Genomic DNA, 22160 nt, shown 5'->3' with positions numbered 1-22160 from the left:
GCCTGCTTGAATGATAGTGCATTTTTTTCTTGTCAGAGTTGATTTCATTTCTGGTTCCCTTGCTTCCCAGCCTACACTGTGTGTAACGTTGCAGAGGCGGCAGATTGATGGGGAAAGGATTCAGAATGTGCTCTGGATTGGGGTTTCAGTATGTGTGCTGTCTGCTGCCAGAGACATTTAGCAGATGGACTTGGGGAGGTGGGACTGGGCCTGGGTGGGGAGGGGGCCTCAGGGTAAGAAGCGCTTTATGAGCTGGGCTGGCTCTGCCTTCTCCATTTAGCTATTAAGACCCTGGCCCACTATGAAGTCTATCACCAGATAAAAGAGACTCAGCTTTTGCTGTCATTGTCTTTCACTTTCAGCAGTTTGATTATGATGGGTACGGGCGTGGATTTCCTTGTGCCTTTCTGTTAGGGGTTTGCTGAGCTGCTTGAATCTTTAGGTTTATATCTGTTGTCAAATTTGTGAATCGTTTAGCCATTGTACCTTTAAATATTTGTTTCTGTACTGCAATTCTTTCTCTTTCTCCTCTGGGATCCCAATAAGTGAGTGTTAGACCTCTTGATATTGTCCCACTGGTCCCTGAGGTTCTTTTCATTTCTTTTTCAGATCATTTTTCGCTTTGTTGTTCAGATTGGATACTCTCTATTTATCTGTATTCTAGTTCACTGACTCTTTCTTGTGATATATTCTTTCTGCTATTGAGTCCATCCACTGAGATTTTTATTTTGGTTATTGTATTTTTCAGGTCTAAAATGTCCTTTTGGCTCTTTATATATCCTGTTTCTTTGCTGAAACTTTCTATCTTTCCATTGGTTGCAAGAGTGTACACTCCTCTTACTTCTTGGAGTGTTTCTGTAATAGTTGCTTTTAAGTTTTTGTCAAATAATTCCAGGATCTGTGTCATGTCATTGGCATTTGTCGATTGTCTTTTCTCCACACCAATTGGGATTTTCCTGATCCTTCAAATGCTGAGTAGTTTTGAGTTATATCCTTTAGTGTGTATAATATCATGGAGGCTTCTGTTGTTGTTCAGTTGCTCAGTCATGTCCAACTCTTTGTGACCCCATGGACTACAGCCTGCCAGGCTTCCCTGTCTGTTACTATCTCCCAGAGTTTGCTCAAACTCATGTCCATTGAGTTGATGATGCCATCCAACCATCTTGTCTTCTGTTGTTCCCTTCTCCTCCTGGGTCTCTGAGTTATGTTTAAATAGTATAGATAATGTCCATATATCAATATTTGTTTTTCCAGGAAGTTGAGCTGGTTGGGTTCAGGTCTCAAGGTCCAGCCAGCCTTTTATGAATTAAGATTTCACCATCAGTTGTCAGTTCTATTTTTAAAATTTTGCAGTGTTCTTTGGATCTGTCCTACATGCATTACACCCAGTGGCCAGACTTGGACCTGGTGGAGGTCTGTCTATTAGCCTGGTTCTCCAAGTCTTTGATATGCTAACAGATGCACATGCGCATGCACATATCTAGGTGTCTGGGGATGGGGGAGGAGATTGGTTCTAGCACGCCTGCAGATAAATCAAAATCTGTGGATGCTCACTTCTCATACAGTGATGTACTACCATTGGCCCCCGGTATCCCCAGGATTCTGCATCCACAGATATTGAAGTGAAAGTGAAAGTAGCTCAGTCGTGTTGAACTCTTTGTGACCCCATGGACTGTACAGTCCATGGAATTCTCCAGGCCAGAATACTAGAGTGGGTAGCCTTTCCCTTCTGCAGAGGATCTTCCCAACCTTCAAGACCAAGGATTGAACCCAGGTCTCCCACATTGCAAACAAGTTCTTTACCAGCTGAGCCACAAGGGAAGCCCAAGAATACTGGAGTGGGTAGTTTATCTTCTCCAGCTGCTGCTGCTGCTGCTGCGTCATGCTGGTTGTGTTCGACTCTGTGCGACCCCATAGACAGCAGCCTACCAGGCTCCTCCATCCCTGGGATTCTCCAGGCGAGAACACTGGAGTGGGTTGCCATTTCCTTCTCCAATGCATGAAGTGAAAAGTGAAAGTAAAGTCGCTCAGTCGTGTCTGACTCAGCGACCCCATGGACTATAGCCTACCAAGCTCCTCCATCCATGGTATTCTCCAGGCAAGAGTACTGGAGTGGGTTGCCATTGCCTTCTCCATCTTCTCCAGCAGATCTTCCCAATCCAGGAATCGAACCGGGGTCTCTTGCATCGCAGGTGGATTCTTTACCAACTGAGCTATCAGGGCTGATATTGATATTGAGGGCTGACTGCATTATCTAGTTCCCTGTGTTTCTGAACCTCTGGCTAGAAAGGTTAGACTTTAGTTACAACACCCTTCCTGTGACTATGTGCAAGCCCAAAGTCAAGCTGTTTGAGAAGAGAGAAAATACTCAATGAGGTTTTTCCCCTGCCCTCTTGGGGCCACAGCTTCAGATCGGAGAAGAAATTTCCCTTTCCTAAGAGTTTTAGGTGCTTGCAGACTCCTGCTGTGGCTTCCTCTACAGTGGGATTGCCTGGGAGTTGGGATGCTAGAATGGAGGAAAGGAAATACAAGAAGAGGGGTAAATAGGGAATCCTCCTACTTTCTCTGAGCATTAGGAGACCCTTCCCCCCTTGAGCCTGAGCTAGAGGGCTTCTCTGGAGCTCTTGGTCTGTGCAGATGTCTACCTGCAGTGTGAGACCACCTTGAGTGGAGGCACGAGGGGGATGCCAGAAGAAAACCAGTGGTGCCCTTACTGCTGCTTCCTGGTACTTTGAATTCTGGTCTTCTTTCCCAGCCCGGCTGCCAGTATTTACTTTTCAGATCTCTCAAATAGCTGGTTTGGTGCGTTCTGTCCAGGTTTTATTGCTGTATTCACTGCCAGACACAGGGTGGGGGTGTGCTTACCCATGTTATCCAGAACTGAAACTGAGATTTTTTTTGTAACAAAATTTTTGCATGGGGAACCTGAATTTTAAACGTGTGTAACTGACCCTTACTCTTTCTAAAGCAGGGCCCATTCTGAGAGAAAGATCAGTTACATGAAGCTGAGGGGAGGGACATGCGAGCTGCCACCCCAGAGACTTTGAGAATCACACTTGAGTGAAGTCCTAAAAACTATGATTATCTCAGGGCATCCCAGAAAGGCAGCGGCTGGTGCTTACATGCTCCCAGTTGTGTCTGGATGGCTGATCTGTCCAGGTCCCATTCTGTGCCTCCCCCTCCCCCAACAATTCCCCCAACTCCCCTTCTCCTTCTAAAAAGGAACAATTTCCTTCAATCTTTGTTTCCTGCCGGCTAACAGATGCTCTTAATTAGCACAAAATTGCTAAATAAATAGATTTTGCTTGTTTTGAGTTTGTTTTTTTTCCAGAAAGCTTAGGCTTTCCAACATTAACTCATTGCACACTCTCAGCGTATTGTTTAGTTTGAGTCAAGGACTCACAACCTTGTTCTTTTCCACAGGCACAACCATAATGCAGAAAAGCAATTGTTAGCTATCTCCCACAACAGAAAATTGCTGTTTCTAAAACCTTTCAAGAGCTTACTAGCTGTGGGGAATGTGAATTTGAGAGTACCGAAACTGGCAAAAATACCCCAGACACTCTACCAATTATCAGTCACAATAAAGAAACTGATCATTTAAATCACTTCGCATACAATTTCATCCCCAAAGAGCTGTAGCATTGAGACACAGAGGAATGGACCATTAGACTCTTTGGTTTTTATTTCAAAAGAAAGTAAAAAATATATATGTATGCTTGTCTAAAACTTGCTGGTACAACTGGTGGTGGCATGGTTGCCAGTCTGACAATTTCTGTGGCCACGTGAGGTCATTCATGGACGTGGGAGAAATGGCTTGTGAAGAAGGAAGCTGTTATGCCAAATTTCAAGGCAAAGAAAGCTTTTGCACAAGACAGAATCCATGATTCTCTTTTCAGGTCATGGGTGGGTTTGCTTTTATATGTATACATATATTTTAATGCACCCAGTTTTACTTGGGGCTTATGGTCTTGAATGAATATATTTCTATTATGTGCATATGTGTAGGCTGGTAGGCAAAAGAGTATTTTAAAAGATTGCTTTATTTTTTGCATTATCTTTTAATAGTGAAACCTTGGAATTCAGTTTCTTTGGCTTGAAAGAATCATTTTCCTTTTTCCAGAAACAAATTTGATGCTGAAGTCATAAATTATAAAAATATGTGAAAGCCTCACGGTTGTGCTTGTTACAGTTTTTAGAGCCAGATCCATTATCTCTGTGCACCGACTTGGGCTGACTCAGCGATTGCTTTTTACCCTTTGGGAAGAGACTCTCAGATGTCTGCAAAATAGCCCCCAAACAACATGAGTTAGCTGTGTATAGAATCCTTTGCCTAATGTTAATTTTTTGGAAATTTTTTCTATATAATCAAACCATTTCCCCTCGTTAGAGGAAGCCAGTTCACTTTGCAATACATGTTTCCTGGAGGAAGAGCCAGATAAATGCTTCACAGACAAAAGTGGGTGGGGGCTGCTTCCTTTCCTCTGAAATCTGGGTCCCTGCCTTTCCTGGGATGCCTATCTCTGTTGAAGGAGGTGCTCCTTTGTATAAGCGGCCTCGTGGTTTATGTATGGGGCAGGACCACGGATTGCAAAGGAATTGAGCAACCCCCTGGCTCCACCCCTGCAAGGGCTCAGGAGCCTGAGCACTTCTCTGTGGCAACACATTGTGTAGGCTCTATTTGACACTTCAGCTCAAGCCTGTTGGGGACAGATGGATCTGCCCCAATCCCCAGTGACAATACCTCCACCACCTTCTGCTTAAGCTGCTCCTTTACTGATCTGAAGAGGAAGTGGAGGCAACAGAGGGGACCAGGAATCTGCCTTCCTACCCCCTGGGGGTGGGATGGGGGTAGCCTTGTCTGGTCACTTGATATTTGGAGCACATGGATAACAGTGTACTTTGGCATTTAGGGAGTTGTTTGGGGGAATTGTTTCTTTTTAAAAGAAAAAGACTTTTTTTTTTTTTTGCCTTGTTTTAAGGTGCTCCAAGAATTCTGTTTGTGGGACTTCTTTTTTGTTGTTGTTGTTTTCTTTGTTTGTGGGATTTCTGACGGACAAATATTGATGTGTGCACTAGAGAATTAAGACAAATGATAATTGAAAGAGATGATAAAAGCTAGTGGTTTCCTTGGGGAAATAATCACAAATTGCTGTCAGGCTGATTCCAATGAGAACATTACTTTATGTGAAATGTTCTTTAAACAGCTCAACCAAAGCGTTAAGCCAGAGCACTTTTGAGGGCATCTCTCTGCTGTATATTTCTATTATATCCCCACCTGAGACCCTTCAACTTATTCACCATTCCAGCTGTCGCGTTTAGCTTTGTCATGGTCAACACTCAGTGGAACTGAGAAATATCAGATAGCAAGATGGATATAGCTTGTGGATTCTTAAGATAATTGTATAGTTTTATCATATTGAGTCACCGCCCCCCCCATAGATTCACTATTATTGATCCAGAATGTCACCTTTGTGTGCTAGCCCCGGTTAAGTGCTTCTGCTATGTTTAAAGTGTCTCTTTAATGAGAATTTGGGGCTTCTCACATTGGAGACTGCTTCCCATGATCTATATTTGTATTTTCCGGCATTTATTTTGGATTGGCACTTGGATCCTTCACCTCTCTTGTAACACCGTTGTGCCTATAGAGGTTTCAGTCAGAGCTCTTGCGGAACTTTATTGCATTTATTGGTTTACACAGCTGTGTCCTATATTAAATTGTAACCCAGATCCTGGCACAAGGCACAAATGACCACTGAATGAGTGAATGATTCCCTGGTCAAGTCTCAATGCCTCTTTCCAAAGGATGCTGTGCGGGAGACCTTCCGCTTGCCTTTCCAGGCCCACTCTCCATCTTGATCCCCTACTCCATGCCCCAGCAGGCTGACCTGTGGACCAACCACAGCCTCCCGCTTCTTTAGCTTCTCCTTCCATTTGACAGTTAGGGTGAGTATGTACTTTCATAGGACTGTACGTGATAGGGTTGGCTGTATTTCTATCAAACACCTTCTCCATGCCGTTTCTCTCTTTGGGTTCCACAAATTTCCCCCCTCTCTGGCTCCTTCCCGCTCAGGATTTGGAAGGGCTCCCTGGTGCTACCAGCCACAGGTATTGCACTACTCCTTCCTGGTTTCCTAAACTCTTCCTTCATGAGAAATGCTGGGCTGGACGAAGCACAAGCTGGAATCAAGATTGCCAGGAGAAATATCAATAACCTCAGATGCAGATGACACCACCCTTATGGCAGAAAGTGAAGAAGAACTAAAGAGCTTCTTGATAAAAGTGAAAGTGGAGAGTGAAAAAGTTGGCTTAAAGCTCAACATTCAGAAAACTAAGATCATGGCATCCGGTCCCATCACTTCATGGCAAATAGATGGAGAAACAATGGAAATAGTGCCAGACTTTATTTCTGGGGGCTCCAAAATCACTGCAGATCATGACTGCAGCCATGAAATAAAGAGACGCTTACTCCTTGAAAGAAAAGTTATGACCAACCTAGACAGCATATTAAAAATCAGAGACATTACTTTGCCAACAAAGGTCCGTTTAGTCAAGGCTATGGTTTTTCCAGTGGTCATGTATGGATGTGAGAGTTGGACTGTGAAGAAAGCTGAGCACCAAAGAATTGATGCTTTTGAACTGTGGTGTTGGAGAAGACTCTTGAGAGTCCTTTGGACTGCAAGGAGATCCAACCAGTCCATCCTAAAGGAGATCAGTCCTGAATATTCATTGGAAGGACTGATGTTGAAGCTGAAACTCCAGTACTTTGGCCACCTCATGCAAAGAGCTGACTCATTGGAAAAGACCCTGATGCTGGGAAAGATTGAAGGTAGGAGCAGAAGGGGACAGCAGAGGATGAGATGGTTGGATCACATCACTGACTCAATGGAGATGAGTTTGAGTATACTCTGGGAGTTGGTGATGGACAGGGAGGCCTGGCGTGCTGCAGTCCATGGGGTCGCAAAGAGTTGGACATGACTGAGGGACTAAACTGAACTGAAACTCTGCCTGCACCTTTGTAAATAGTCTCTCTACTAAATTCTTCCCATCGTATCCTGCTGGGACCTGACCGACATTTCCCAGCTCACCCAAGATAACAAAGTTCTTTGTAACCTAGATATCATAATCTGTGTCTCTTGCATTATTTCAAGTAAACACTCTCTTCTAGGATGGTCTACAACCAAATCAGAGTCAGACAGAGCAGGGGTCAGCAAGCTCCAGCCTTGCAGGCCAAATCCAGCCTGCCAGCTGTTTTTGTAAATGGAGTTTTATTGGAGCACAGTCCTGACCATTTGTTTACTTACTGTCTTTGGCTGCTTTTGAGCTACAACAGGCGGTGAGGAATTGCAGCAGAAACTGTATGGCCTGCAAAGACTGAAATATTTGCTGTTTGACCTCTTATAGAAAAAATTTACAGATCCCTGATTTAGAGGAAAACCATAACGTGAACACTTTAGTGTTTTCATCAGAAGGCTCCTGGGTCAGGCACTGGGGTACTTGTCAGGATCCCATGAGACTGACATGGGGAGTTTGAAACCCCAGGCCTGGACAGACTTGCAGGCAGCTTTGTGTTGCTGTGCTGACAGCAGCAGCAACCTGGAAAGTCACTCTTCGTCGTTAGATGCAAAAGGAGTGTAACCAAGCAAAGCTGAGAGGCATTTGTGCTTAAATGTGTCTGTAAGTTATGAGTTCATAATTAATAATTTCCTGGAAAGAATGGCTTTCCTTAATGTTTCAGCATTTCTCTATCAAGCTCATTTTGTATATATCTGTCTCCCCCACCAGACTGTGAGTGCCTCTCAGGAAGTTCTGGGTTTTATTCATATGGGTGCCAACTAGTACCTGGCACAGAGTGGCTGATGCTCAATAAATATTGTTTGACCAAATGGTAATCAACAACTAACTTAGAGAAGAAAAGAAATAGCGGGGTGGGAGTCATTAACTGGGAAGATTTATTGCTTAATGTTCTGACTCTCTCTGGCTGGAGTCTCTGCCTCCTCAGCCTTCATAAACAAGAACAGCTATATGAAAAGCCTATTTCCTAAGAAAAGGTGCCCCTCAGGGCAGACTGACTATATAATTTGCAGGGCTTAGCACAGAATAAAAATGTTGAGCCTCTCGTTTAAAAATTAAGACTTTCAAGACAGTGTCAGCACTGAGGCAAATACAAGCACATCTAAGAATGTACAACTTGCGTGCCTAAGAAACTGGCCCTGCGCTGAGGATTCCTGAGGAAGAGGCAGCCTGTGGGTGATCAGTGAGGGTTCTTTCAGTCCAAAGGACTGCAGGGTGCTCCGCCACTATTTGTCTGGCTGCTGAGACTGTGGACTCTCAGGACTTGGTACAGTGATATGAGTCTTATAATGCCTAACCTGGAATAATGCTTTATCACTTACATAGTGTCTGCATTTATCTCAGACCCACATGCCAGAGTGCACTGTGCTTCCCCAAACCCACACATTTGGCTTGACACTGACTAATCAGCTTGGCCTTCATTCTTCTTGCTATCTGTTTAACCCCAAGTCACCTAGGCCACCCCATTTAGGGGCAAAAAATATATATGTACTAAAGTGCCCCGTTTCCAAGGCAATGCCAAATAATGTACAAACTACCGCACAATTGCACTCATCTCACACACTAGCAAAGTAGTGCTCAAAATTGTCCAAGCCAGGCTTCAACAGTACATGAACTGTGTACTTCCAGAGGTTCAAGCTGGATTTAGAAAAGACAGAGGAACCAGAGATCAAATTGCCAACATCCACTGGATCTTTGAAAAAGCAAGAAAATTCCAGAAAAACATCCACTTCTGATTTATGGACTATGCCAAAGCCTTTCACTGTGTGGATCACAACAAACTGTGGAAAAATTCTTCAAGTGATGGGAATACCAGACCACCTGACCTGCCTCCTGAGAAATCTGTATGCAGGTCAAGAAGCAATAGTTAGAACTGGACATGGAACAATGGTCTGGTTCCAAATCGGGAAAGGAGTATGTCAAGGCTGTATATTGTCACCCTGCTTGTTTAACTTATACGCAGAGCACATCATGTGAAATGCTGGGCTGGATGAAGCACAAGCTGGAATCAAGATTGCTGGGAGAAATATCAATAACCTCAGATACACAGATGATACCACCCAGCTTATGGCAGAAAGCAAAGAAGAGCTAAAGAGCATCTTGATGAAAGTGAAAGAGGAGAGTGAAAAAGTTGGCTTAAAACTCAACATTCAGAAAACTAATGGCATCTGGTCCCATCACTTCATGGAAAGTAGATGGGGAAACAATGGAAACAGTGACAGACTTTATTTTTCTGGGCTCCAAAATCACTGCAGATGGTGACTGCAGCCATGAAATTAAAAGATGATTGCTCCTTGGAAGAAAAGCTATGACCAACCTAGACAGCGTATTTAAAATCAGAGACATTTCTCTACCAACAAAGGTCCATGTAGTCAAGGCTTTGGTTTTTCCAGTAGTCATGTATGGATGTGAGAGTTGGACTATAAAGAAAGCTGAGCGCTGAAGAACAGATGCTTTTGAACTGTGGTGTTGGAGAAGACTCTTGAGAGTCTATTGGACTGAAGGGGGATCCAACCAGTCAATCCTAAAGGAGATCAGTCCTGAATATTCATTGGAAAGACTGATGCTGAAGCTGAAACTCCAGTACTTTGGCCACCTGATGGGAAGAACTGACTTACTGGAAAAGACCCTGATTCTGGGAAAGATTGAAGGTAGGAGCAGAAGGGGACGGCAGAGGATGAGATGGTTGGATGACATCACTGATACATGGGCATGAGTCTGTTTGAGCAAGCTCTGGGAGTTGGTGATGGACAGGGAAGCCTGGTGTGCTGCTGTCCATGGGGTCGCAGAGTCGGACGTGACTGAGTGGCTGAACTGAACTGAACTGAACAGAAAGTGCCCCAGTACTAGTCTGTTTAGATGTTTCTTTTTGGGTGACAGACAGTTCTTGCCATAAAACCTGTCTTAGTCTCCTCTGGCTGCCATCACAAAATACTACAGACGGGGCAGCTTATAAGCAACAGAAATTTATTGCTCACAGTTCTGGAGGCTGGGTGTTCAAGATTAGTGTGCCAGCATGGCTGGATCCTGGTGAAGGTCCTCTTTCAGGCTGCAGATGGCTGCCTTCTTGCTGTGTCCTCACATGGTGGTAGGGCACTAATCCTATTCATGGAGGCCCCACCCTCATGATGTAAGCACCTCCCAAAGTCCCACCTCCTAATATCATCACATTGGGCATTAGGATTTCAACACAGGAATTTTGGGGGTGGGGACACACATCCAGACCATTGCAATGTCTGACTGGAGAACAATGTGTGTGCATGATCCTTGTTTTGGCCCCAGAACCCTTCCTGCAAAGTGGTTAGGATGGGCTCCTAAACCCCACTTTATGGTGAGGAAGGGGGCAGGGGAGGGCTGTGTACATGAGTGATCCCAGAATCCTCCCCTGCCCGCTTCCTCACCATAAAGTGGGGTTTGGGAGCCCATCCTAACCACTTTGCAGGAAGCTCTGTGCCAAGACTCCCAGAGTCTTTCCTCACATGAGATGTTCACCCTGCCGTCTGCTGGGGCTTCTCCTGCCCAGGCCCCTGCCCTTCCCTATCCTACACCCTGTGCCGTACTCTGCCCTTGGGATCACAGTGAGTCTCCTGGAGGTTTCCGGGTGTTGACCACTATGGTGGGGAACTTGAGCTCTAGAAAGGATTTCATGACTAGAACTTCCTTTTGACTGGAGGTATCCCCAGTTTTGATTCTTCTAGATCACCACTACTTTCCTCCAACCCTTAATCTACTCTACCCTTGCCACAAAAGGAGGCTTAGTGTTCTGATCACTCCGCTCCCGGGAGCTCCTTGCATCTTCTGCTGAAAGTTGGAGGTTGTCTGGCAGTGCTAGAAGGCCACCATTGCCAGCCCTGGTAGTGCAAGCTCCAAGGTCTGTTGGCAGGTGCATGGTGCAGACGACAGGGGCACTGAGGTCTGGAATACCCAGTGGCACCCCTTGTCCTCCCCTGCATTTCCCTCTGCTAGGAGAAGGGGGTACCCAAGCACCCTGAGGATTCAGGCATTATGGTGTCATGACAACAGAACAGGCCCTTAGGAGGCACCTATTTCTGAAGCTGTAACCCATAGACCGTGGAGGTTTTTTCCACAATGGGGAGAAGCTCTGGGTAATACAGAACTGCAATTGAGAGAGCCTGATGGGGTCAAGTGGAGTTTGCCTTTGATCAGAAGCTTGAGACAGACATCCCATCTGGCTTTTGCAGTCTCCTGCTTAAGCTGGTAGCTGGGCTTTCTCAGGCCTCATTTGTCTCCTGTGACTGATGTGGCCTTCATGCTGCTGCTGCTGCTAAGTCGCTTCAGTCGTGTCTGACTCTGTGTGACCCCATAGACGGCAGCCCACCAGGCTCCCGAGTCCCTGAGATTCTCCAGGCAAGAACACTGGAGTGCGTTGCCATTTCCTTCTCCAGTGCATGAAAGTGAAAAGTGAAAGTGAAGTTGCTCAGTCGTGTCCAACTCCTAGCGACCCCATGGACTGCAGCCTACCAGGCTCCTCTGTCCATGGGATTTTCCAGGCAAGAGTACTGGAGTGGGGTGCCGTTGCTTTCTCCGACCTTCAGGATGGCAGCCCCAAACCACCTCCTTGCTGCTCAAGAGCGGCAGTGTTTGTTTTGCAGGTGGCAGTCTTACCTTCCTAATACTCTGCACCCTTCCCACCCCCCACCCTAACCTCCTGATCCTTTTCACACTAACCTATGTTTTCTCCTTGCAGGGTCCCAGGTGGCAAATAGACCTCCAGCCTTGGGCAGGCCCTGCTCGCTCCCTGGATGAAGAAGCCTTGAGGTTCCTGAGATACATCAGCACCATTCAGGTTGTGTTTCAAGCACAAGTGGGTTTGGAAACTGTAAAAGATGCCAGCTGCCCCTTTTAAAGGATTTGTCAATAAGAATCTGGGAAGTTTCTCAGTGCCTCCTGATAGATGCTTGATAGGGACAGTTTCTGAGGCCTTACTGCTTAAATGTATCTGCTCACCTAGAGGCAGATAATAGGTGCCTTCCATCTGCTTTGGCATCTTATCCCTCCCAGGAGTATCATCACCCTGAGATGTTTTAATGATTCATTGCAATGTGTTTTAAAGATCCACTTTAGAAAATTGCTTTGGGAAACCATTTGAAGTGACAGATTCTTGCCCTTGAGTAGGCAGTCCAGCGTGTCACAAACCAAAACCATCATCTGGAGATTCAAGTCCCAGTTTGGAGAAATCTGCCTTTTCACTTTTCTGCCACAGAAGGTTGGCAGACAGAGACGCATTAGGCCAGAGAGCCAAGGAGACTTCGCAGGCAGTCAGAAGAGAAGCTAATGAATCCGAAGGCTCTCTGTTCCTAGGGCCCTTTAAATCATCACTGAGCACCGCCTTCATTAGTGACTTAACACATGTGGCAGCTCCTGCCTGGTGCCCCGAGCAGGCAGAGACCCTTCATTAAGGAAAGTCTATGGCTCTTGACACATTAAATCAGGAGGGTCCATTCTCCAGTAGCCTGATCCTGAGGAAAGAGAGATGGAAAAGGAAATCAAGGCCTGAGGGAAACTTCTCCCTGGACTGAGAGTGCTAGTAAATTAAAAACTCAGACCGCCTGTGAAGCTGCAGCCCTGGAAGCCACACTGCGGAGCTGTGTGGTACTGAGGAGTCCCCGGGCCTTTTGATCTCCCTCAGCCCACTGGCTCTTGACATCCCACTCTCTCTGCCCAGCCTCACTGGCGGCCAAGCCCATTTTTCATCCATGGAGGAACGTGTATTTCTGGAATTTTAGAAGGCTAATTTAGGGGTTTAAAAAAACTTCATTTTTCATATGATGCAGTCAGACAACCAGAGATTTCAATACTTGTCACCTAGACATGGAAGTAAAAGCTTGTTGAATTCATCATGAGTAATGGGATGATAAATTGGTCCCTGTGCTTTACATAATTTCATCTTATTTTGCTGCTGCAAATTAATTTGGTGGACTTACACTGACTTAATTAAAATACTGAAGTTTTAATTTTATAGTTTGGTTTTACATAAAGAATAAGAAACTAGACCTCTTAACTGTGACTTTAAGAAGCCCTTAAAAGCCCCAGAGAAAGGTGTTAAAAGTATGAGTTGAATTTGAGAATGGTGGGCTTAACCCCCTGCCCCACCCCCCTGACACACACAAAAATTGACCATGTGAAAGCCTCGAAATTCCATTTTATATGTATTTCAGGTTAATGTTCTGTAACTTATAAAAGGCAAATTAACTTAGAAGAAGCTCTTGAGGCATGAAAGCATCATTTCAAGTCCGTCTTCAAGTTTTCCCATGAGTTATGGACTGAGAGAGAAAAATTCTTTTAAAAAAGCATCCTGTGATGTGGTCTGATGTTGTGACCCTGGGCAATTTATTTTGCTTGTCTGGTCTGACTGTTCTGATCTTGGAAAGGAAGAGATTGTATCAAATTATTTCTAAGGTCCCTCCCAGCTCCGTGAGCTTTTACCATAAGACTGGTGTAGAATTATTATTAACCAAGTATTACTGAACACCTGCTCTGTGCCAGAAATGTAGGCCTTGGGAATAGTCTCTGCCTTCAAGTGGCTAACAAACTAGTTGGAAAGGTAGATAAATGGACATATAATTATTATTCACCTTGAGGAGTATAATAATAGAGATTTCGTTGTTGAAGCTCACTAGAAGGCTTTGCATCCTCTAGAAGGCACTAGATAAAGTTCCAGACCTCACAATGATTTTGTAATCAGAGATCATTTTACCAGCTAAAGTCCTGTGCTTTTGTGTGCTTCTGAGTCACTAGCCCAGGAGGTGGGAGCTTATCAGACATGACACTAACTGGTTTAATCAGAATCCTACTAACCAGTGCTCCCTCCCCTTTCCTCTGTAGTGCAGAGATTTTCAGCTGTGTTGGAACCTTGTGCCTCTTTTAGAACTCATCTCGACAATGAAAGCCTACAAAACTGGCAGAATATTAGAGTCCCTATTACCTAAAATTTTCACAGTTAGCAGTAGTGAGTCATAATGGGCAAGCAAAACAAACAAACAAACAAACAAAAAACCCCAACAATAAGCCAAAAAAACCTCTGTAGTTACTTGAGCAAATTCCACCTCCACCTGGCTTAATATATATATATATATTTCCCTCAAATCCATATTCAGGATTGTACAGCAAAACTTAGCATTTGATATGTTCATCATTGATTTATTCATCAATTCAGCAGACATTTGTTGAGTATTTGTTCTGAGGAAGATACGGTGTTAGGCACTGGCTGGGATGTCAAACTTGAATTAAATACCCCCACACACTGGCAAACAGCTAGGGAGCGAGAGAACTGTTGTTCTTTAACAGAGTGGACAGATAGGTGGGTAAGCTTCCCCAGGCCAAGGGAGCTTGGGAACAGGAGCACAGGGCATGGGACAATGTGACATTAGACTGTGGTGGGGAAGGTGCCCATGGACTTGTGCATTGCGGTGACCTTGAAGGTGTGGTTGGGGACCTGCATTTTTTAATGAAACACCAAAGGATATGGTATTTGGTTAGAGTGGGCAGAATATCAGATTCAGTTTTAGTAGGTATTGTTTTCTAGTGTGAAAGGCTGTGATTGCATCTCTGAGTTCTGGCATAGATGATCTGCTGCTCATAAGAAATGGTTAAATCGTAAACCCAGTGCTCTGTTCTAAAGGAAAGCTCCAGATTCAGCTTTTTATGGCAACCCCCAAACCATATGCCTTCAGGAAGCATGGCTTGCAGTACAAAATTAATATAAGCAACAGTTGCTGTTTTTTTTTTTTTAAGTATATTTTAAAGTCAGCCTATCTATCTATCTATCTAATCATCTACCCATCTAACTGTTTCTAAGAATGACATAAGAACCTACGGCTCTGGAGATTCAGATTTTGCACATTTATTAATAAAACAATAGTTTCTGTTATATTTACTGCTACACACACATACACACACATTCACACTCACACAAATTTGGATAAGAGCAACAAAAATACAACTCTTTCCTTGATATTTTACCTTTCAAAATAATGTATTACATTAACATACAATTTGATTATTGAAGTGATTCTTGCCAATGTACCCAAAATTTAAGGGCTCCCTTTGCCAGATTCTGGTTATGAGTTGGCAGAAATGCTATTCAGGCTTTTGGGATACAAAATGAAAGGAAAATAAATTAGATCTCTTCAAGTTAAATTAACTAAAAGGCATTTCAGGAAACACTTTTTTTTCTTGCAATCTGTTTTCCTTTGTCCAGGTTTAATTCTCTTTATTTGGCAAATTACAAAGGGAATTGGAGGGAGAAAAAAAAACCCATATTTACCTAAATTAGAGCTTAGCTAGGAGTTACTGCTCTCATTGGTTTTGCTTGCAAGTGACTTCACTGAAGCCCTGGACATAAATCTCAACAAGAAAGTTTGAAAAATCAATATTTAATTAGTTTTCAGGAGCTGAATTTTACTGAGTACTCCTAGTTGTTTTCAAAAGCTAATGTCTATAAATGAGATGATTAATAAATGGTTAAAATGGAAAAAAACAAAGAAAGCAAAAACAACGCCCAGTGTGGATGTGACTGGTGATGGAAGTAAAGTCCGATGCTGTAAAGAGCAATAGTGCATCGGAACCTGGAATGTTAGGTCCATGAATCAGAGTAAATTGGAAGTGGCCAAACAGGAGATGGCAAGAGTGAACATCAACATTTTAGGAATCAGTGAACTAAAATGGACTGGAATGTGCAAATTTAATTCAGATGACCATTATTTCTACTACTGTGGGCAAGAATCCCTTAGAAGAAATGGAGTAGCCCTCATAGTCAACAAAAGTGTCGGAAATACAGTACTTGGGTGCAATCTCAAAAAAGACAGAATGATCTCTGTTCATTTCCAAGGCAAATCATTCAATATCACAGAAATCCAAGTCTAAGCCCCAACCAGTAATGCCAAAGAAGCTGAAGTTAAATGGTTCTACGAAGACCTACAAGACCTTTCTAGAACTAACACCCCCAAAAGATGTCCTTTTCATCATAGGGGACTGGAATGTAAAAGTAGGAAGCTAAGAGGTACATGGAGTAACAGGCAAATTTGGCTTTGGAGTACCAAAAGAAGCAGGGCAAAGTCTAACAGAGTTTTGCCAAGAGAACGCACTGATCATAGCAAACACCCTCTTCCAACAACACAAGACAAGACTCTACAAATGGACATCACCATATGGTCCTACCAAAATCAGATTGATTATATTCTTTGCAGCCAAAGATGGAGAAGCTCTATACAGTCAGCAAAAACAAGACCGGGAGCTGACTGTGGCTCAGATCATGAACTCCTTATTGCAAAATTCAGACTTAAATTGAAGACCGTAGGGAAAACCACTAGAACATTCTGGTATGACTTAAATCAAATCCCTTATGATTATACAGTGGAAGTGACAAATAGATTCAAGTGATTAGATCTGATAGAGTGCCTGAAGAACTACAGATGGAAGTTCATAACATTGTACAGGAGGCAGTGATCAAGACTATCCCCAAGAAAAAGAAATCCAAAAAGGCAAAATGGTTGTCTGAGGAAGTCTTACAAATAGCTGAGAAAAGAAGCTAAAGGCAAAGGACAAAAGGAAAGATATACCCATTTGAATGCAGAGTTCCAAAGAATAGCACGGAGAGATGAGAAAGCCGTCCTCAGTGATCAATGCAAAGAAATAGAGGAAATCAATAGAATAGGAAAGACTAGAGATCTCTTCAAGAAAATAAGAGATACCAAGGGGACATTTCATGCAAAGATGGGCACAATAAAGGTCAGAAACGGTATGGACCTAACAGAAGCAGAAGATATTAAGAAGAGGTGGCAAGAATACACAGAACTATACAAAAAATATCTTAATGACCCAGAAAACCACAATGGTGTGATCACTCATCTAGAGTCAGACATCCTGGAATGCAAAGTCAAATAGGCCTTAGGAAGCATCACTATGAACAAAGCTAGTGGAGGTGATGGCATTCCAGTTGAGCTATTTCAAATCCTGAAAGATGATGCTATAAAAGTGTTGCACTCAATATGCTGGCAAATTTGGAAAACTCAGCAGTGGCCACAGGACTGGAAAAGGTCAGTTTTCATTCCAATACCAAAGAAAGGCAATGACAAAGAATGTTCAAACTGCCACACAATTATACTCATCTCACACAATAGCAAAGTAATGCTCAAAATTCTCTAAGCTAGGCTTCAAAAGTATGTGAACCATGAAATTCCAGATATTCAGGCTGGATTTAGAAAAGGCAGAGGAACCAGAGATCAAATTCCCAACATCTGCTGCATCATCGAAAAAGCAAGAGAGTTTCAGAAAAACATCCATTTCTGCTTTATTGACTATGCCAAAGCCTTTGACTGTGTGGATCACAACAAACTGGAAAATTCTTCAAGAGATGGGAATACCAGACCACCTGACCTGCCTCCTGAGAAACCTGTATGCAGGTCAAGATGCAACAGTTAGAACCAGACATGGAACAACAGACTGGTTCCAAATTAGGAAAGGAGTATATCAAGGCTGTATATTGTCACCCTGCTTGTTTAACTTATATGCAGAGTACATCATGTGAAATGCTTGGCTGGATGAAGCACAAGCTGGAATCAAGATTGCTGGGAGAAATATTAATAACCTCAGATATGCAATTGACACCACCCTTATGGCCGAAAGCGAAGAAGAACTAAAGAGCTTCTTGATGAAAGTGAAAGAGGAGAGTGAAGAAGCTGGCTTACATCCAGTCCCATCACTTCTTGGCAAATAGATTGGGAATCAATGGAAACAATGACAGACTTTATTTTGGGGGGCTCTAAAATCACTGCAGATGGTGACTGCAGCCATGAAATTAAAAGACGCTTGCTTCTTGGAAGAAAAGCAATGACCAACCTGGAGAGCATATTAAAAAGCAGAGACATTACTTTGCTGATAAAGGTCCATCTAGTCAAAGCTATTTTTTTTTTCCAGTAGTCATGTATGGATGTGAAAGTTGGACTATAAAGATAGTTGAGTGCCAAGGAATGGATGCTTTTGAACTGTGGCGTTGGAGAAGACTCTTGAGAGTCCATTGGACTGCAAGGAGATCAAACCAGTTCATCCTATAGGAATCAGTCCTGAATATTCATTGGAAGGACTGATGCTGAAGCTGAAACTCCAATACTTTGGTCGCCTGATGGAAAGAACTTACTCCTTTGAAAAGACCCTGATGCTGGGAAAGATTGAAGGCAGAAGGAGAAGGGGACGACAGGATGAGATGGTTGGATGGCATCAGCAACTCAATGGAAATGAGTTTGAGTAAACTCTGGGAGTTGGTGATGGTCAGGGAGGCCTGGCGTGCTGTGGTCCATGGGGTCACGAAGAGTCAGACATGACTAAGTGACTGAAATGAACTGAAAATGGAAAAACTTCTGTGTTGTATGTTTGCACTAGGAGAGAAAAGGGGAACAATAACAGATACTGAATGGAAAAGAATGTTTTTCCAACAGGGATATCTGAACAAGAGGAAGTCTGTGGAAGAAGAAAGTGTTAACTTTAATAGGATAAAATCCCACTCCCTAAGGGTCATAAAGGAGGAGCAGCTGAGCTTCAATGCCCTGAATCTTGACCATTAATATTTACCTGGCTCTTGGGGGGCCTCTGGATAATGGTTCTGTCACCTCTCTGGCCCTTTGTTAGGGGTGAGGTTGGAAATGCTGCTGTTTTCGGTTGAAAGCTCTAGCTCAAGCATAGCCTCTTCCCTTAATTTGCTAAGGCACAGGTGAGGCCAATCTGGAACATTTCTGTGGAGCTTTGCAAAAGGCTGCCAGGAAACTCTCAGGACCTCCTGCATAAGAATCACCTGGGAGAGTTTATTAGAGTGCATGTTCACATGCATAAGACTCAAGGATTCTGATTTTATAGATATGGAGTGGGACTCAAAAATTTTTAAGTACTCCCTCATCTATCAGGATGTAGGTGGCCACACCTTTAGAAATATGGTGGGAAAGGCTAGATATTGTTCAGTTGCTAAGTTGTGTCCAACTCTTTTCGACCTCTTGGCTTGCAGCCCACCAGGCTCCTCTATCCTTCACTGCCTCCCAGAGTTTATTTAAATTCATGTCCATTGAGTCAGCGATGCTATCTAATCATGTCATCCTCTGCTGCCCTCTTCTCCTTTTGCCTTCACTCTTTCCCAGTGTCAGGGTCTTTTCCAATGAGTAGGCTCTTCACCTCAGGTGGCCAAGGTATTGGAACTTCAACTTCAGCATTAGTCCTTCCAATGAATATTCAGGACTGATTTCTTTTAGCATTGACTGGTTTGTTCTCCTTGCTGTACAAGGGATCCTCAAGAATCTTCCCCAGCACCACAATTCATAAGCATCAATTCTTCGGCACTCAGCCTTCTTTATGATCCAACTCTCACATCCACACCTGACTACTGGAAAAAAGACGGCTTTGACTATCTGGACCTTTGCTGGCAAAGTGATATCTCTGTGTTTTAATACACTATCTCGATTTGTAATAGCTCTCCTTCTAAGAAGCCGTGTCTTTTAATCTCATGGGTGCAGTTATCATCTGGAGTGATTTTGGAGCCCAAGAAAGTAAAATCTGTCACTCCTTTCACTTTTTCCCCTTCTGTTTTGCCATGAAGTGATGGGACCAGATGCCATGATCTTATTTTTTGAATGCTGAATTTCAAGCCAGCTTTTTCACTCTACTCTTTCACCCTCATCAAGAGGCTCTTTAGTTCCTCTTCACTTTCTGTCATTAGAGTGGTATCATCTGCATATCTGAGGTTGTTGATATTTGTCTTGGCATTCTTGATTCCAGCTTATGATTCATCTAGGCTGGCATTTCGTATGATGTCCTTTGCATATAAGTTAAATAAGCAGAGTGATAATATACAGACTTGTCTTACTCCTTTCCCAGTTTTGAACCAGTCAGTTGTTCTGTGTCCAGTTCTGATTGTTGCTTCTTGACCTGCACACAGGTTTCTCTGGAGACAGGTAAGATGGTCTAGTATTCCCATCTCTTTAAGACTTTTCCACAGTTTGTTGTGATCCACACAGTCTAAGGCTTTAGTGTAGTCAATGAAAGAGAAGTAGATGATTTTCTGAAACTCCTTTGCTTTCTCCATGATCCAACAAATTTTGGCAATTTGATTTCTGGTTCCTCTGCCTCATTGAAACCCAGTTTGTTTCAGGAAGTTCTTGGTTCACATACTGCTGAAGCTTTGCTTGAAGGATTTTGAGCATTACCTTGCTAGCATGTGAAATGAACGCAATTGTATGGTAGTTTGAACAGTCTTTGGTATTGCCCTTCTTTGGGATTGAAATGAAAACTGACCTTTTCCAGTCCTGTGGCCACTGCTGAGTTTTCCAAATTTGCTGACATATTGAGTGCAGCACTCTAACAGCATTATCTTTTAAGATTTGAAATAGCTCAGCTGGAATTTCATCACCTTCACTAGCTTCGTTCATAGTAATGCTTCCTAAGGCCCACTTGACTTCACACTCCAGGATGTCTGACTCTAGGTGAGTGACTGCAACGTTGTGGTTATCTGAGTCATTAAGACCTTTCTTGTGTAGTTCTTCTGTGTATTCTTGCCATCTCTTCTTAATCTAGAAGATTAAGAGAGGTTAGAGTTAGGTTTAAATGGTATTGGGAGGATATGATGAACAAGCAGCTGTTGACATCCCTGTCTTTTGGAGGTTCTCAGGGAGGGTCGGAGAAGGCAATGGCAACCCACTCCAGTACTCTTGCCTGGAAAATCCCATGGGTGGAGGAGCCTGGTAGGCTGCAGTCCATGGGGTCACTAGGAGTCACACACAACTGAGTGACTTCACTTTATTTTTTCACTTTCATGCATTGGAGAAGGAAATGGCAACGCACTCCAGTGTTCTTGCCTGGAGAATCCCAGGGACGGGGGAGCCTGGTGGGCTGCCGTCTATGGGGTCACACAGAGTCGGACACGACTGAAGTGACTTAGCAGCAGCAGCAGGGAGGGTACATAAAAAGAAACAATAGCAAATGGGATCATCATACCACTTTAATAAAGATACCCCAGGAGGCTACCTTAGAATAAATGGTTCAGGCTTAGGAGATCCAGGCATGCCTTTGGGACTCACCAAACTGCCCTGGGTCTAACTGACTGACTGCAGGAGGCTGGGCATGGAACAGAGTGCCAAAGAAGTTTTAAGGCATCACAACATACCTACTAGTAAGAACAAGCTTGATGAACACCGAGTTTTGACTATTAGATTAGCACCCTCTCCTTTGGATGGGTGGGTGGGGACAAGAAGTGGAAGGCAGTGGCATACTTTCCATTTATTTGTGGGAGAATAGTAGGAAATGAATTCTACAAATTGACATGTTGACAGATCCAGTTAATAAATGTGCTCTCTACTAGTTGCTTGGGAGAAGATTCAATTCCATTTTCTATTATTATTTTTCCTTTGAACAGTGATTGCAGATTGAGAAGTAGAAAAAAACTGGGTTGAGGATGTTGACAAAAATTAGTCAATAGTCTGAGAAAGAAATTGAAAATTTTATAAGCCAAACTGAGAATTATAAGCTTGGAGATGGTCTCTCAGCTTCTGAGGACTGTTCTGAGTGGGGAGGTTGGTAGATATATGATTTTGACAACAGGGCATGTGCCTGTTGCAAGCACACATCTTGGTAGAAAGTTGCTATTAATAGTGAAAAACACATATATTTTAGTTAATGGTTCTAGTGCTTTTTGTAGTATGGGAAGATGCAGGAAACTGGATCCAAACATTTTCCCCTGAAAATATCTAACTATCTGAAGGCCTATTCTGCCAGTTTTTCCAGAGCACAGAATGTCTCATTCTGATTTTTGCTCTGAATTCCTTTCAGGGTGTTTTGTAGGTCAGTGACTGCAGTGGCAAATGACTTGATTCTTGTAGAACTATGTAATGAATAACATTCTTTATTTTACAGTCCCTTCCCTTTTGGTCTTAATTTTGACCAAGGTTTTGGAGGCATTTCACAGCAAGCTTGTCCCAAGGTACTAGGAATGCTTAGTCCCAAGTCAGTCAAGGATTTCATTGTTTGCCTACTCAATGTGCTATTACTGGACTTGGCCATCAACTTCTAGACCATGTGTCTTACTAGTC

At 43.3% G+C, this 22160-nt stretch overlaps 1 protein-coding gene across 3 annotated transcripts in view; it reads left to right on the top strand.

Annotated features, from left to right (window-relative positions):
* METTL24 (methyltransferase like 24) overlaps positions 1–22160 on the top strand; it is a 125196-nt gene that overhangs the window by 26119 nt on the left and 76917 nt on the right. For 2 of the 3 annotated variants that reach the window (XM_044924399.1, XM_025294717.2), the window contains exon 2: positions 11783–11881. In XM_044924399.1, coding sequence (XP_044780334.1) covers positions 11783–11881 — 99 coding nt within the window. Of the gene's footprint in view, positions 1–11782; positions 11882–22160 lie in introns of those variants that run through there. The other variant, XM_025294720.2, reaches the window with a different exon arrangement.

This window comes from Bubalus bubalis, chromosome 10 (genome assembly GCF_019923935.1).
Source record: "Bubalus bubalis isolate 160015118507 breed Murrah chromosome 10, NDDB_SH_1, whole genome shotgun sequence".
NCBI lineage: Eukaryota > Metazoa > Chordata > Mammalia > Artiodactyla > Bovidae > Bubalus > Bubalus bubalis.
The sequence above is the reverse complement of the archived record's forward strand: the minus strand, read 5'-3'. Positions and strand labels throughout refer to the sequence as shown.